The sequence below is a fragment of the Melozone crissalis genome, unplaced genomic scaffold, assembly GCF_028551555.1.
Source record: "Melozone crissalis strain CALT ecotype California unplaced genomic scaffold, PUWL_Pcris_2 ptg000013l_1, whole genome shotgun sequence".
Taxonomy (NCBI): domain Eukaryota; kingdom Metazoa; phylum Chordata; class Aves; order Passeriformes; family Passerellidae; genus Melozone; species Melozone crissalis.
In genome coordinates, this window is record NW_026535791.1 from 50,087,520 (window position 1) to 50,103,701 (window position 16,182).

The window sequence follows — 16,182 nt, forward strand, 5'->3', positions numbered from 1 at the left end:
TCAGGAGTTCATACAGGCTGCCAGATTAGGAGTTGTTAACTGCAGTTCTAGAGAGCAGTATGGTCATAGAAAAACAAGAATCTTGTCAAAGGGTTCTATACTCTCTTTATAACATTTTATTATGTCTTCAGAGCTTCTCCTGAGCATGTTTCTGCTCTTGAATGACTAATCCTGAACATACTGTCTGCTATTCCATAAGTGTCTCTGGTCTTTTTCTTGCAGGTTGTTTTCACATTGTCAGCCCATTTAAAAATGCAGTTCCATGATGAAGACGTACCATGTCTTCCCTAAAGTCAAAGGGTGGCTCATGTATCTCTCTTGTCATTGCTGATTTCCAAAAACACCAAAGAAAAATCCCAGGCATGGACCCAGGAGAATTCGGAAACAAATGAATTTAACTGGCTCTAAGGCTGAGCTTAATGTGGATGACACTAGCCTTAAATTTAACTAGTATGTTGCATTTGACTAAAAAAAGGTGCTAGATGGGAAAGCACAGAGTGGGTTGGTTGTCATATATCAGAAGCAGCATCTTTTCTAAGAGATTGTCTCCTTGTACTGCTCCAGGAACTTGCTTCTGTAATCTTGAATTGTGTTCTTGTCCTGCTTATTCCATCTGTTCTTGTATAAGATGTGCATTTGCACCTTGGATGCAAATACTTGGCTTTTATTTTCCATGGTGTTGGAAGATTCATGGTAGTCACATTATGATAGTTTTCTTATTGTAGCTTTTAAAGTTTGGTGTTTTTCTTTCAACGTAGCAATTCCTTAATCTCACTTTAAGGCTAACTTAAGTTCTGATGGCTTCTGGAGGAAGGCATTGAAGGGGATTTGTCACATATTGAACTAAAATAAGCTGCATGTGCAGTAATGAAAAATTTACTTCTCACAGCCTGTCTGTGCTTTAGATGTTTTTCTTTACTCTTTGTCGAGGCTGTCTTTCAGGATTTCTTCTCTCTTCCTTTGCTCTTCTTTCTTCATGACTTTTACTTTGCTGTCTTTAACTTTCTTGGTCTTTGTGGTTTGTCTGCCTCATTGTGCTTATGCTTATCTCTGTTCTTTCACCTGTGCTCAAGTCTGTTTCTCTAAAAATTGGCTCTCAGGTTTTGGCCCAGTGACTTGATGAGAGAATACATAACACTGGGTATTTCAAGTGTATTAGTAAAAATCTGACTTCAGAACAAACTATGAAACCCAAGTTCTTCCTCAGTTTTGTTCTTTGACATGTCTTTCTGTTTCTAACTTGATCAGTTACAACTGGAAGATGATCAGGGTGTGAATTTGGGACTTGAGAGCAGTTTAACACTTCGCCGACTTCTAGTCTGGACATACGACCCCAAAATAAGGTTAAAGACCCTTGCAGCACTTGTTGATCACTGTCAAGGTCTGTTTAACATTAACTTAATATTTCTGGGGATTTTATATAACTGAGTAGTTATGCATGCTAGAGGTGGGTATCAATAATATTAGTGCTTGTTTGGACTTCTTTTTTTTTTAGAAAATTTCAAGTAGGTAGTTCAGATTCTCCCTCTTTTAGTTTAAACAAATGATGACAAATTATAGTGTTGTGTTGATACATTCAGACTTCTTACTTTTTTAAGACTAGAATGTGCTCAAAAGTTCAATTTTAAGCATGCACTTTTTATGCTATTTTCAGTTACTTAATCATTTTTCAGAGAATGGTACAATGGAAAAGCCCTACTAATATGTTATGAAATGGTTGACTTAGTTTCTTCACTATATATGAATATTATGCAATTTCTCTATATATGATGGCATAGAGGAGTCATTAGTGCCTTGTCTTCAGACTCATGTGAAACAACAAAACTTTGCAAATCTGCAAATATTGTGTTTTGTTGGCAATCCACAAGAGGATGCTGGGGAGAGTCATGTTGGAGTTTACCAGAACTTTGACCAGTAGGTGACTAAGCTGACCAGTAGTTGATGCTTCTCCCTGATTGTACTTTAGATTTGAGATTGTAGCCCTTGAGAAAGAGCATCTTAGCCAAAAAAAAGCCTACCACACTTGCTTTACCTTAATTATTGGAATTGTTAACAATTTTTTTTTTAATGGGCTTTATTTTTAAGACATTCATGAAAATCTTGAGCTGCATGGCCTCTGCTGCAAGGAAGTGGTAAACTATGGAGCATAGCAGCAAAATCAAATATTCAGTCTATTTTTTAACTTTTTCTTTTGACAGCCTCTTACTTTACAATTGCAAGAAGACAGGAGATATTCCCTAATGGGGCTATGAGGGCAACTATAAGCAAGAAACATGAAAACCCTGTTTGTGTGCATGTATGCACACAGAATATCTGAGAGTGTCAAGTACAGGAGAGAAGGAGAACATTCTAAGGCTCCTTTAATGCTTCTCTGGAAGCATAGCATCAACTTCTGTGTGTGATCTGATGCCTTGAGTTTTACATTCCTCTAAGCTGCCATAAAGTAGACAGATAACTCTGCTTAATGCTTTAGTGAGATTAATAATTCATGCTCTAAAACCTAGGAATTCCCTGTTAGCAATAAAAAAAAATCTACTTTTGCTACTTTTAGAGTTGCTCTTTAGCAAGCTCAATGTGACACAGGGGTAACTAAAATCAGTGGCTGCTAAATTTAAATGGGGTGCATGTGGTTTTCCTTCAAATGTTTGTTCCTTTCTTTTTCCAGGGAGAAAAGGTGGTGAACTAGCCTCAGCAGTTCATGCCTATACTAAAACAGGAGATCCCTACATGAGATCTCTGGTTCAGCACATTCTTGGCCTGGTATCCCATCCTGTCCTGAACTTCCTGTATCGCTGGATTTACGATGGAGAGCTGGAGGATACATACCATGAGGTAATGTATATGCTACAGTAAATGCTTCATCTCTTTGCATTGTGGTGTGATAATCTGTGGGAAGCTTAGAGGAGAACTTGAAAAGTAGAGTGTGAGGAAAAGGTATAACATGAGTAAGCAATACACACAATAACCTGAAATACCACTGTCTTCATGAATTCTTCATGAATTTGATATCTGCAGGTTGCAATGTGTTGTCTTCAACTAATCATATGCTGGGTCTGGTTAGTAGAGTCAGAATGGTGTTCTGACACTAGGTCCTTGTTTCTGAAGACAAAATAATTCCTCTCTATCTTTTCTTGCTGTAATGTATGCAGAGTTCTTTGTAACTGTTCAGAATGCAAGCCTTGTATTTGGAATGAAGCTCACAATATTTTTCTGTGACTGCATGCTGTTATCTTTGATAAATAAGCTCAGTCTGTCAAACTGGGTAGAAGAGGTTTATAGTTCCAGAGTTGAAACTCTGCAAAGTTATTTGTTGTGACTTTTGTAACATCAAGTTCCAGTAATTGTCCTTTTTCTTCTTGGAAATATTTTGTATGCTTTTCTAAATTCTCTCACCACTTTCCTCCAATCAGTACAATCTCTTTAAAGTGATTCGGTTTTTTTCTTAAATTTTTTTTGTTACAAGAAGCCAAAGAATCATTTTTTAAAATTGATTGAGCACTTCTGAGACAAATCTGAATAATTTTATTTGAGGGTCAAATATACTGTCTGTTGTCTTGGAATGTCCTTATTCCGGTCAAAATTTGAGTGATAGTGACAGCTGATCTTTAAGCTGTAAAATTGTGTAAAATGTATATGAATCTTTTTTTAGAAGTGTAAAACACTTTTTTTTTCCCACATACTCCCCAGATTTGAGGTTCTGTCTTTTTAGGATTTTAGGGAGTTTGTTAGCTTTAACCTCTGCATGTGCACTGGAAGAGTGTTCTTAGTGGAAAATTAAGAGTGTTCTTAAGTGAAAATTATTGTTGGATGTGTTGTACTGAAAGCTATAATTTTCATATGATAGACAGTTTTGAAGAAAGACAATTGGCCATTCTTGGGGAAAATGGTATTTGGAGACAGTGAAAAGAGTTTGTGTCCAGGAAATAGGTATATTGTTTTACAAGATGAAGATATAATCCATCCAAACTTCACATCAACAAAACTAATAAATTAGTTTTAATTTTTTACAAATGAGGGGATTCTATTCTCAGAGACTGGAACATTTGATCACCATATCAATTGAAAAATTTTTTTGGGTTTTTGCTTTTCTTGTATTTTCTTTTTTCCCCTCTGCATCTGTGAAAATAGCAGAAATAATAGTTGAAACTATAGGTTACAGTTTACATTAATCTTTCGCTTTAAATATTTATTTCAATCTTCAGTTTTTTGTAGCTTCAGATCCTACAGTTAAAACTGATCGGTTGTGGCATGACAAATACACTTTGAGGAAATCAATGATCCCATCTTTTATTACAATGGAGCAGTCAAAAAAGGTATGAATCTAAAATTCCATCTTCTGGTGATTTGTTTGCCCTGTGCTGCTGCTTAGATTGCTATTGAGAAAATAGAGACCAAATTTGACAAAAAATAATCTTCTCAAGAATTTTAGAATTATTTGCTGAGGAGGGCTATAGGACTATTTCTCCTTTCCATTCTCTAACTGTTAAACTTGGAGGAGATCTCAAGTACGGGGAAAAGAAGTTTTAAAATGTGTTTAAAACCTTTTTATATTAGCATTGCTATTCTGGATTGCTGTGGTTGGGATTGTGCAACTAAGAGCACAGAAAGATGACAAAATATCTTGTCCTTGTGGTTGTGGATAGCTTCTTTGTTTGGAATTTTATTTTTTTTCTTATAAGCAAATATTTTTTTAAAAAAAATCCTGTTTTGTTCAGGTCCTTTTAATAGGAAAATCCATAAACTTCTTGCATCAAGTTTGTCATGACCAAACTCCATCCACAAAGATGATTGCTGTTGCAAAATCTGCAGAGTCTTCAAAAGATGGTACAGTATTAATATTATTCAGTATTTCCCCTTTGAACTGACCTCCCATATTCTCTGTGGTTTAGACTGTAAGCTGGATGGTGGGGTGGAAAGGAGTACAGAAATCCCATCTGCCCTGAAGTATAGGTAAATTAATGTGTACTTGTTTTTTACAAAAGATGTATGTTGATGCTTGTGTATAATTTTCTTTATTTTATAGGTTTGCTGGATGATTGTTAATGTACTGAATTTGTGAATGAAACAATTCAAAAAACAGTTTGCCTTCAGCTGCCTCAGCTGGGGTGGGAGCAGGGATATTCTTGAGTGCTGCAATAAGAATTTAGTATGTTTGACTTCTCATGAAATATTCTCTGTCATACAATTCCATAATACTGAGTTAATTCTATGGTTGAAAAACAAAAATACTCAGTTAGTTGTAAATAATGGAATAAGCAGTAAAAACAGAACAGGAGCCTTTCTAGCCTTTCTGTAAATGCACTATATCAATATGTCAAAAAGTATGTGGAAGGTTAGTAAAATTCTTTTTGAAGATGACTTAAAAATGGGATTGCCATTCATCCAGCTGATAGACATGGAACCAGAACTTAACTGTTAAATTCTTGCAGGTAATTTTGTTTTATTTAGAGTAGAACTCGGTTTTAATGAATGAGAACTTCTGTACCATTTGTGGTTATTTTTTGGTGGCATATTTGTTGCAATGAAATCAACAATGTTATGATGAAAGGTGGCAAATAGTAAGCATGTAAACCAAGGAGACTTGGTCTAAATACTGAGCAAAGAATGTGTCAGATGGTGCTACATCTCTAAGAAAGAGCAGATTGCTGCCATCTGGTGGAGGGGATATTTTGCTACTGTAACTTCTTTTGATAACTTGTTTAATATACCAAAGATAGTCTAACTGTTGAGATATAGCTCGCTGAGATAAGTGTTCTGATGCTAATTTAAATATTTTTCTGTCAAATTGTTGTTTTCAAAGAACATACTTCTTAACATTTTATAATAAAATATTACTTACACAAGCTTTAAAGTCATATATATATATATAGGGTTGTTAGGTTTAGATTTGTTGGAGTTTTTTTCACCTCCAAATAACCTTGGATTAGTTTTAGTATTAACTGTTCAAAGTGTGGACTTCTGGCATGAGTGCCTCCATGAAAAATGTTCCAGTGATAAAATCCCATTCATATCTGGAAGATTTTGTCTTCTAATAATGTGATTCTTGCACCATGTTCAGTGATTGCTTAGTCAAAGATAAGCCTGAAGTGCAGAAAGGGGTGGTCAGGGTTAAGTGAATAAGGGCTGTAAATGCATTTGAACAATCATCTTGCTAGCTGCTCCTGGAAAAAAGGAAAAAACCATTCTTTGGCTGCACTACTTTCACCACTTTATACAGCATTTATGGCCATGCTTCTCCAATATTTCTTTAAATTTGCACTTGTTTCTCTTTCTCCTTGATTGAATGGAAGATCTGCACAAATACAGGTTTCCTATTATGTGGGAGATGAGAGCTTCAAAGCACACCTACATAATTCTAAGTGCTGAGAATAACTGTTTGAGACAGAAGTGTAGTTTTAGAAATATATTACTCTATCTGCAGTGTGCTGAAGGTGTGCTGAGCTTACAGCTGGCAGCCTAATATCTCATGGTACTGCACTGCTTTAATTCTGCATGAAACTGCATTTGTGTTTAGGGCATTTTACCCATTAATGCTGGAAGATCATTCTAAGTCAGGGATGTTGGAAATGCTTCCTTTTGTGCTTGTTTGTGCCATCTAACAGTATCCTGGAAGTCCCTTTAGATAATTACTTGTTATTAAGATAATGGAAAGCTAGGATGCCAGCCTGAGTTCTGGATGCTTTTTCTCATTTTAAATCTGAACATTTTGTGGGTTTGGCTGTATTGTTTATTTCTTTCATTTGCTTTGGAACCTTAACTATCATCTTTCCCCAGTTTCCTTTTGATGCTGAAATAATTGTGGTGTGGAAAACTGTCTGAACATGTATTAAAACAAGAAGTCTGACATAACTGTGTAGAAGTTGGTCATCCTGCCTGGCAGAGAATTGTAGCATTTGGGAAAGAGGAACAGTAAAAAAGGCCAATAAAGTGACCTCAGCTCCAACATGTAGTTGTCTGTAGTTTGGGGACTTCTGGACCAGGAATGACACTTTTTTCAGTAGCAGCTCATGGAACCTGCCTGTCAGTGATTTTAGTCTGACCCTTTCTTTATCCACTTCTGGCTCTTCAGTGTTCTGAGATAATTTTGCAGAGTTTTCAAAATTTGTGCCTAAGCCTTGTGTTTGTTGATGTAAAGAACCTTTGTTGCAGTTTTGCATGTCAGACAGGAATGCTGTGTTTTGCCTGTGCTGGGGGCTGTGTGTGTATGCAGAGGTTGTGCATTACAGCTACAGATACAAACTTGACTTTCCAGTCTGAGCTGAAGGGCTGTGGCCAGATCACTTCCTTCAAGGCAAGAGGATCAGTACTAAGGAGAGGGGAAAGACTGCTTTTTCTGCTTGAGATAGTAAGAAATTGAGACTGGTCTGTGTATCCCAGAGCTACTGCTTAGACAGACACACCCCTGTGTGAGTGGAGACAGGACCAGCATGCCTCTCATGTTCACAGGGAGTTGCCTGCTGGCTTTGCTTGTGCCTTGAGCCAGTGCTAGGCCCAGCCTCTGTGTCCAAGGGCAGAAGAGATCAGCTGGTGACTCTTTCTGGCTTGGCTTTTTCCTTCTCTTGTTTTGCCTGCAAGGCTTGCAGCACCTTGAGCAAAGACACTTGCACTTACTGCAGGCTGTATTAATTCTCCCATCCCTAAGGTTGATGTGTGCTGCTTGACTGAGTAGTATTTCTCTAGTCAAAGGATTTTAAACACAGCAATGTGTTATAAAAGAGTCATTTCCTTGAACTTTTGTGTCTTATGGAGAGTTTCACTGGTTCTGAATGATAGTTTGGAAACTTTCAGGAATGTCAGTGAACCAGACTTTTAGACCTCCCTTCTTAGAGTGAATTCTTCATTAGAGCCACTGGTTATTTCTTCTATTCATAAGCATTTTATTAATTGAGTAGTTAAAGTAGGAGTATATCCTTTAATGCTGAAGGTCTGAATCTTATGATAGCTGGCAATCCAGTGTTTGGAATATTGCTCCATATTGCCTGAAGAGGCCTCAGTTGCTAACTCATAACAATTTTACTGGAGTCTCTTTCTTGATGAGCTTGTAGTTGTAGAAAACAGTGAAATAAGCTCCCTACTACTTTCTGCTGCTTCCTGCTTTCTGTCCCCAAACTGCCATGCATGAAAGGAGGAGAGAAAATGTCAGATTGCTGGCTGTCCCCCAGGTAACTCCAGCATATTCCCTTTTCTCTCATTCTCTTATCTATGGAAGCTCTCTTCTGTTGAGCGTTTTAACAGTCTGTTTATTTTTCCCCACACCCTTAGAGGTGCCTTTTGATTTAGATTCCACCCATCAAAGGTTTTCCTAATTCTGGGCTTTTAGAACTCAATAAATGATTTGGTTTGTAAACTGCAGTATTTCAGCAAGCTTGAAAATCGCCAACTTTTTATATACATAACATGAGCTTCTACTGGCAAGTACAATCTGGGCACAGATTAAAAGTAATATTGTTGAAGTGTAGGCTGCTTTAGACTTGCTTTTGCTTTGGCTATGGCAAATGTATAACACAGTGGGTCAGAAGACATGGCAGTTTTTCTGTTTGTGTGTTTCAACTCCAAAGCTTATTTGCCTCAGTTTTTGCAAATTACTAATTTAATTTTTATTTTTATTTTCTTTTAGCTGCTGATTTGTTCACAGATCTGGAAAATGCATTTCAAGAGAAAATTGATGCAGCTTATTTTGAAACCAGCAAATACCTGCTGGATGTTCTCAATAAGAAGTACAATTTGCTGGAACACATGCAGGCCATGAGGCGCTACTTGTTACTTGGTCAAGGAGACTTTATCAGGCATTTAATGGACTTGCTCAAGTAAGACAATAGGAAGGGTAATTATGTTCAATTTCTGATAATTCTGTGCATGATCAGCACAGAAACTTTTGCTTTTTGAAGAGGACTCTCTAAGTACCTTGTTCAATTAAATCTTTGAGTAATAACTTTAAAAATTCTATTTTGGGTTTTGTTTCTTTGACCCTGAGGATTAAAACTTGTTCTTCCTTTTTGATACGTGGTACATACAGTACCATTTGACAAAGTCTTGAAAAGTTGTACTAATACAGATATCTTTATGTTGGCCCTGTGACAGCTTTGAGGATGTTGGCACTTCTCTTGGTCCTGTCAGCAAATTTCAGCAGAAACATTCTGCTTCTGATGTTGCTGATGAGCTTGGCTGGAATTATTAGGCCTCTATATTTTGGAGATATTTGGTCTAAAACATAGTGTCAAAACCTTCAGAGTAATTTGAAAAATCTATTTGATTCCTCACCAGCTTCTGTTTCAAGCACCCACAGCTACTGAATCCAGTTCTTTAAGATTATTTGCAAGTTCATTTTTACATGCTGGTGCTACTGATGAAACTTCTTCCATCAAAAGCATTGGCTTGCAAAGCTTTTCTTTGATCCAGAAGGCAGGCTTTGTAATAAGGCTTTCATTAACTTGTTTGTAAATCAAAGTCAACAGTATATGACCATGCTTTTTAATGTGAAGCTGAGTGAGGTTGATTTATGGAGTCAGTATCACATTTGAGACAGAAGGAGTGAGAAGTTTTCCAGTCTTCTCCTATTTTTAGGGACCGAGAGTAGTATTACAAGAGGTGCATGTTGCAACTCTTTGGAAAGTTGAAGTTACATAGATGGGGTGGGTTTCTGTCTTCCTGCCAGCACTTCTAAGCCTGTGAGATGGCTATCAGTAAGTTTCTCAAAACTGAAGTGAAATTATTGGTTTGATGTGCTAACGATGTAATCTGCCTCATTTAAGATCTGAATGCAACTCAAATTACAGACTAGCTAAACTAGCAATCCTGGTAACTTCAAATTACGGGCATTAAATGAGGATTAAGTTGCTCCTCATGCTCATATTCAGGAGTGTAGCTGCATATGAATAGACATATTCTGTTCATACTCGGTGCAAATATTTTGCTCACTGATTTTCTTCATGATTAAGTCTGAAAGAGTAATAGTTTTGAATGTCAGTTAGAAAAGGGTTTTGCTGTGTGCTGCAGTTACTACTGAATTGCTGCTGCAGAGTGTTTCAGTAATGTGCTATGACTGTTCCATAACCACAGGCCAGAGCTTGCACGTCCAGCTACAACCTTGTATCAGCATAATCTGACTGGAATCCTGGAAACGGCCGTGAGGGCCACGAATGCCCAGTTCGATAATCCCGAGATTCTCAAGCGATTGGATGTGCGACTTCTGGAGGTCTGTTATTGTGGTGACTCTGGTCTGAAAGATGCCTTTGTGTGTATACATGCAGACATCTGCATGAAACAAAATTTCCATGTGTGAATCCATTTCCCCCTTCCTTTCTACTGAAGTTTACTTTGAGTAATATAAAGGTCATTTAATAAGTCATCTTCTTTTTGCCTTTTCTATCTATTGTCTATTTGTATTTCAAGATGGAGGTTTGCAGCTATTGACAATACAAGGTTGAGTATTTGGGGCCTAACAGAAATTGATGCTGGTGGTGCTGATTTGAAGTTCTCCAGACAGCTCTTAATGCTGTTGCTCTTACGAGAACTGTGGTGTGTGCCTCCTTCTTGCCTCTAGTTAAGAAAAAGAGAAGCAGTGAAAGCAAATTTCATGGAAGAGGCCTGTAGTAAGAAACTTCAGTTAATTTGAAAGCTTCAGTCCCTGAGGTTAGACTTCAGTGAGCTGTAGCATCGGAAATAAATCTGTTTCAGATGCCAAAGAAATTTGTCCTTAGTGGTATTTTCATTTACTAGGTTCAGTGGAGAAACACTGACATTGCAAACATCAGTATTTGTGTGAGATCAGCCTCACCCTTGTATCAAATGGTTTGATCCATTTCTGCCTAATCTGCTACTTTCAACAAGAAACTCCTGTATCTCTTGTTGATGTGGATGCTTGTTTGCTCATAGGCCCTTCAGAATGAAAGAGAAGGCCAGTAATGCTCATCTTCAGCTTCAGTATGCTCTGACTGTACACTAACAGTACCATATCTTTTTAATACAGGTATCTCCTGGGGACACTGGATGGGATGTCTTCAGCTTGGACTATCATGTTGATGGGCCAATAGCAACGGTAATGTCATACACTGCTGCCTCTGAATGTGTTTGGGGTGCTGAATTAAATTGCTAAGGTTTTTTTTATTTAAGTAACCTTTTTTTGTTCTGGAGTGTGAAATCAGATTTTTTTTTTTTTGCATCTAGGATGTACACACTGTATCAACAGTTAAGCAAAAATCTCAGTTCTTACCAGTTAGTGTGAGTGCTGAAAAGCTACATTTAAAACAATCATTACTGAAAATCAGTAATTAATTTGTTCCAGCACAGTTTTTAGCAAGGACTTAATAAATTGAGTTCTCCTATTCTTTGATAATTACTCGTCTGTAGATACTAATTTGGGAAAATTTGAAAGGAACTGAGGAATGTATTTGTGGAGAACTTACTTATGCTATCTAAATGGCATTTGATAGGTAGTTGCATTGTTTATCTGAATGTATTTAGCCTCTATAAAGAGCGTTTCTTTTAAGCAGGACAAACTGTGAATTTGACCAGCAGAAGGAATTTTCTTATGCGGTTTCAAAATAGGCTTAGGCTTAGTTTTGTTCACCCCTTCTTACACTTCCAGCAGTGCCCTGTTCAGCCCTCAAGAAGGGAGCTTTCCAAAAGCTCTGGGATTTCCTGGAAACTTTTTTTTAACAATATTTACCAATAAACTGCATATATTAGATAAGATGAAATGTGAAGAAGTTCTTTATACTTCAGGACATGTGGTATGTCTGTTAATTTGTATTGGTATTTTCTTTGTTTTGTAGGTGTTTACACGTGAGTGCATGAGCCACTATCTAAGAGTATTTAATTTCCTTTGGAGAGCAAAGAGAATGGAGTATATTCTTACTGATATATGGAAAGGGCACATGTGCAATGCAAAGCTTCTGAAAAGTATGCCAGGTGAGAGGTGTCCAGATGGATGACATGCTTCTAAAATAGATACAGATGACTGCATCTTATTTTAGACTGCATCTTATTTTAAACTGTATGTTAAGGGGGAAAAGACTGTCTGATGAATTATATTCAGATTAATTTTGCATTTTGGTGCTCCTCTTGACTGGCTGTTTAATGGTAGATGATGGTAAGGATGATCAAAGTAAAATAACATAATAGTAAATAGAAGTTTCATATCTGTTGTTTTACTTAATCCTTGATTCCTGCAAAGCTGCACTAATGTAAGTATCTTTATGCTGGCCTGGTTGTGAGACTGTACCTCTTCCATCCCTATGTATTCATCTTCCTTGATGCCTTCTTATTTGTACCCCATGTCTCCCTCTTTCTTAAGCTGTCTGCATACATTAAGTCTCATGTATGCACAGTTCTGAATTTACTAGTTTTACCTTCACTTATTCCCTCTGCATTTGTTTAGCTAAGAACAGAAGAGGCTAAGAAGAGAAAGATGTGTGAAAAGAAATAGGAAAGCTCTAAAATGTAGTGGCTCTGGTGTATGTTTCATGGACCAGGACTTTTTGATCCTATTTCTCAGCTAGAGAATGTAGCCATATTTGTGAGCATCTGTACTGGCTCACTCTTGAAATTTTTTTTAATCTATCTACATGTCTTTCAGTAAAAAATAACTATTGAGAATTACTCTTTATTATGGCATAGTAATACTTACAAATTTATTGTTTTATAATTAAGAATTTCTGGTGGGTGGGAGAGGGCACCTGGCCTCAGAAGGTCGCTGCTGCTACCATCTAAGATTAGTGGCTGTGTTATGAAGTATTCAATATGGTGAAGAGAATTTATCAAGCTGATTTGTTGGCTGTGCTTGTCCTTGCAGTCTTTAACATGCTGTCTCTTTGGATTTTTACAGAGCTTTCTGGTGTGCTGCATCAGTGTCACGTTCTGGCATCAGAAATGGTCCATTTCATTCATCAAATGCAGTATTACATTACATTTGAGGTATGCTCTACCCACACAATTAGTTACTTAGAAAATGAAGTACTTGCAATATTCTGTATGTGTTGTGTGTCTTAAATTTCAAAGAGCTTGCCATCTAGCAAATCAAAACAGCCCAATCCTGTATCATTGCTCCAGGTGCTTGAATGTTCATGGGATGAGCTCTGGAACAAGGTCCAACAAGCACAGGACTTGGATCACATCATTGCAGCTCATGAAGTTTTTCTGGACACAATCATAGCTCGGTGCTTGCTGGATAGTGACTCCAGGGTGAGTCTTCTCCTTTGCATGTAATTGTAACTTTATGATGTTGGCATATATGTCAGGAACAACCTTCTTTAACATTGTAGGAGCAAAGGGAACGGTCATTTTTATTCCTCTGATATAAGATTTAATAATGGTAGGTTCACTACCTACTGCCCAGATATAGTGACACATGTTGATAATAAGGCTTGCTGTAGTGTGGGCCAGTTCTTTTTTATCCTGAGAAGCTGTGTGATCATGGAGCAACTGACTTAGGGCTTTGCAGAGTAGTCTCTCCAGCTGTGTAAAAAAGATTTTTTCTTTACTTTTTTTTCCTTTTCCTGTGGTCCTTTTCTGGAGAAGGGTAGTAAGTTAAAACTCTTGTGCTGTACAGCTGTTTAATTACTTTGTTACCTGTTTCACAGGTACTTCTCAATCAGCTTCGAGCAGTTTTTGACCAGATCATTGAGCTCCAGAATGCCCAAGATGCCATGTACAGAGCTGCTCTGGAGGAGCTGCAGCTGAGGTTGCAATTTGAAGAGAGGAAAAAACAGCGTGAGCTTGAGGTATGAGAAGGATATTTCTGGAGTGTGAAAATGAATTGAGGCTTTTGATATATGGAGGATTTTAGATACCATGTAGCAGTGCAGTAAAAATGAGGAATGTAGTTGGGACAGATGTAAAAGTTGTCAGAAGTTGCTGGTGACTTCAAGTGAAACGGCTGAGTGGTGTTTTTGATTTCTGTCTTGCCCAAAATCTGAGTTGATTTCTTTAGTGGACTTTGGAGGATGACAAATTTAGGGCTCTTAGATGAAGTAAATGGAATCCTTTTGCAAAAAATGCCGTAGCTCCATGTCTGCCTCCTTGCTGCAAGACTGACAGGCAGTGTTGGTGTGAGACTTGCCTTGCTAATAAACCTCTGATTTCTTTTATGTGCTGTACAACTGCCAAGAGGGGGTCTGATATTTCCATTTTGGAGGCTCTGTGCTTGTCTTTCTATGGCAGCGGTTGGTTTTTATAAACCTGATGTAGCTGGGCAGAAGGTGGCCTAGTTAGCAACTTGAGTCATGTGATGCTTCACCTCTAAACTTGTTTGGTTTCTGTGTAGGGCAAGTGGGGTGTAACTGCATCAGAAGAGGAAGAAGAGAACAAGAGGATGAAAGAATTTCAAGACTCAATACCTAAAATGTGCTCACAGCTGCGAATACTCACTCACTTTTACCAGGTGCCTCTTAAATTATATTTTTCTAAAATATGCTGAGCTTTGTGTAGAAATGAATTTCAAATATTGAGTGGATGTAACTTCTATATTCACGTGTGTGCAGTTTGTGGAGCTAGGCCTTTGTTTTTTTCCTTCTCTACTTAAAAGCCTGTGTTCACTGTTGCTTAGTAGTCAAAGGTTTTGTGATCATTTATATTCCTCAGACCAAGGAGAAGAATCTTTTCATGTAAGTTGTCTTCCTCCAGCAGGGAAAGTAATAGCTATCTTTTGGTGTAGTCTGAGGGGGGAAAAGACACATTTCCTTCTGCATTCCATTTGTTTCCTCACAGCCTCTGCAAGTCATTGCTTTTAAAGACTGCAGAAAGTTTCTTATTAAGGGCCTGACACTTCATTTTAAGCTAACTGGGGGTGGGGGGGCAGTGGATAAGATGTTTGGGGTAACATGTGCAGGCTATCTTCTGTAAGTAATTTATTCTGGCTTTATTTGTTATATCTGATGCTAAAGCTACCATTCCCCAGAAAAATGAGCCTAGGTCTTTAGGTGTAGGTTGTAAATAAATTGTGGTTTCTGTGCTCTACCAGATTGCTACATATTGGCAATGTAGGTTTTGCCTGCTTGGACTGTATTCATGCTAAGCCCTATTATGGATTTTCCAAACAGGATTTCCATGGCCAGCTTTGGTCACCTTTGGAAGTAATGGAGTGCTCTAGTTATGGGCATGTTCATGTTACTATTTACTGGAGATTAGGAATGAGCTCTTCAAATGAGTCTTCCCCTCCTCCCAGAGTCCTCTCCTTTCCTGTGTCCTGTGGGGCTCCTGCAGTGGTGTGGCTAGAGCTGAATGGGAAGATAGGATGCAGAAGTGTACTTCCCACCTGCCAAGTGCAAATTCCCCCTCAAATTGCTCCAAATGCTCAGTGTAATTGGGTCTGCAGCACTGACTGCCCTCTTGGGCACACATTTGCTGTTCTGTGTGCCCTGTGCTACTGTACAAGCCACATCAAATGGGTATGTTTGAAGCCAGCAGTGCCCTAATGCTGGCCTGGATGGCATTGTGCCTGCAACACAGACTCAAGGTGAGGTCTCCTGCTGGCACAGGTTGGATCCTGAATGATGTCCTGAGGCACACGGAGGCAGCTGCTCTGCAGCCTGGGAGCCTTCAGACAGATGGAGTGTGCCAGCAGGGCACAGGGAGTGGGGAACACACTTTAAAAGACCAAGCTGTTTGCACTGGAGACTTAAAAACGGAGCTCTGGGTTTTTGCAGAAAGAGTGAACCCACCATAACTGTTGGATATGAACCCTTGTGCTTGCCTTTTCCCAGATTCTGTCTACCAGATCTGTGCACCACCTGATATTCCTGTTTAAAACACACCAGGGGTGCTTCCGTAACTGTCTCTTGGGTTTATCTTTTCAGGGAATTGTCCAGCAGTTCTTGGTCCTGCTGACAACCAGTTCAGACGAGAGCCTTCGGTTCCTGAGCTTCAGGCTGGACTTCAACGAGCACTACAAGGCGCGGGAGCCGCGGCTGCGCCTGTCGCTGGGCACGCGGGGCAGGCGCAGCTCGCACATGTGACACCGCTGCCAGCGCCACCGCGGCCACAGCGGTGACAGCGCAGCCAGACTGTGGGATCCGTGTCTCCGCTGCTGCAGGCAACACGTTCTCAGCCAGTGCTGGTGTGACACTGGATAGCAGAAAGCAAAAAAGGCAGGGTTTTTTACACTGATGTTTCTAGAATTACCAGATTGTGTGGGCTGATTGAACCTCATTCAATCAACTGGTTAAACCATCCTTTTAAATAAAC

General features: G+C 38.6%; 1 protein-coding gene across 2 annotated transcripts in view; it reads left to right on the forward strand.

Annotated features, from left to right (window-relative positions):
* The window catches only part of TUBGCP3 (tubulin gamma complex associated protein 3), a 47,466-nt gene extending 31,508 nt beyond the window's left edge, over positions 1-15,958 (forward strand). For both annotated transcript variants that reach the window (XM_054271699.1, XM_054271698.1), the window contains 13 exons: positions 1,249-1,381; positions 2,666-2,832; positions 4,203-4,313; positions 4,716-4,824; positions 8,618-8,807; positions 10,060-10,195; positions 10,970-11,038; positions 11,775-11,910; positions 12,827-12,915; positions 13,051-13,182; positions 13,581-13,721; positions 14,264-14,380; positions 15,795-15,958. In XM_054271699.1, the coding sequence (XP_054127674.1) occupies positions 1,249-1,381; positions 2,666-2,832; positions 4,203-4,313; positions 4,716-4,824; positions 8,618-8,807; positions 10,060-10,195; positions 10,970-11,038; positions 11,775-11,910; positions 12,827-12,915; positions 13,051-13,182; positions 13,581-13,721; positions 14,264-14,380; positions 15,795-15,953 (1,689 nt within the window). In that variant the 3' untranslated portion in view covers positions 15,954-15,958. The remainder of the gene's footprint in view (positions 1-1,248; positions 1,382-2,665; positions 2,833-4,202; positions 4,314-4,715; positions 4,825-8,617; positions 8,808-10,059; positions 10,196-10,969; positions 11,039-11,774; positions 11,911-12,826; positions 12,916-13,050; positions 13,183-13,580; positions 13,722-14,263; positions 14,381-15,794) is intronic.
* Positions 15,959-16,182: the final 224 nt, after the last annotated feature.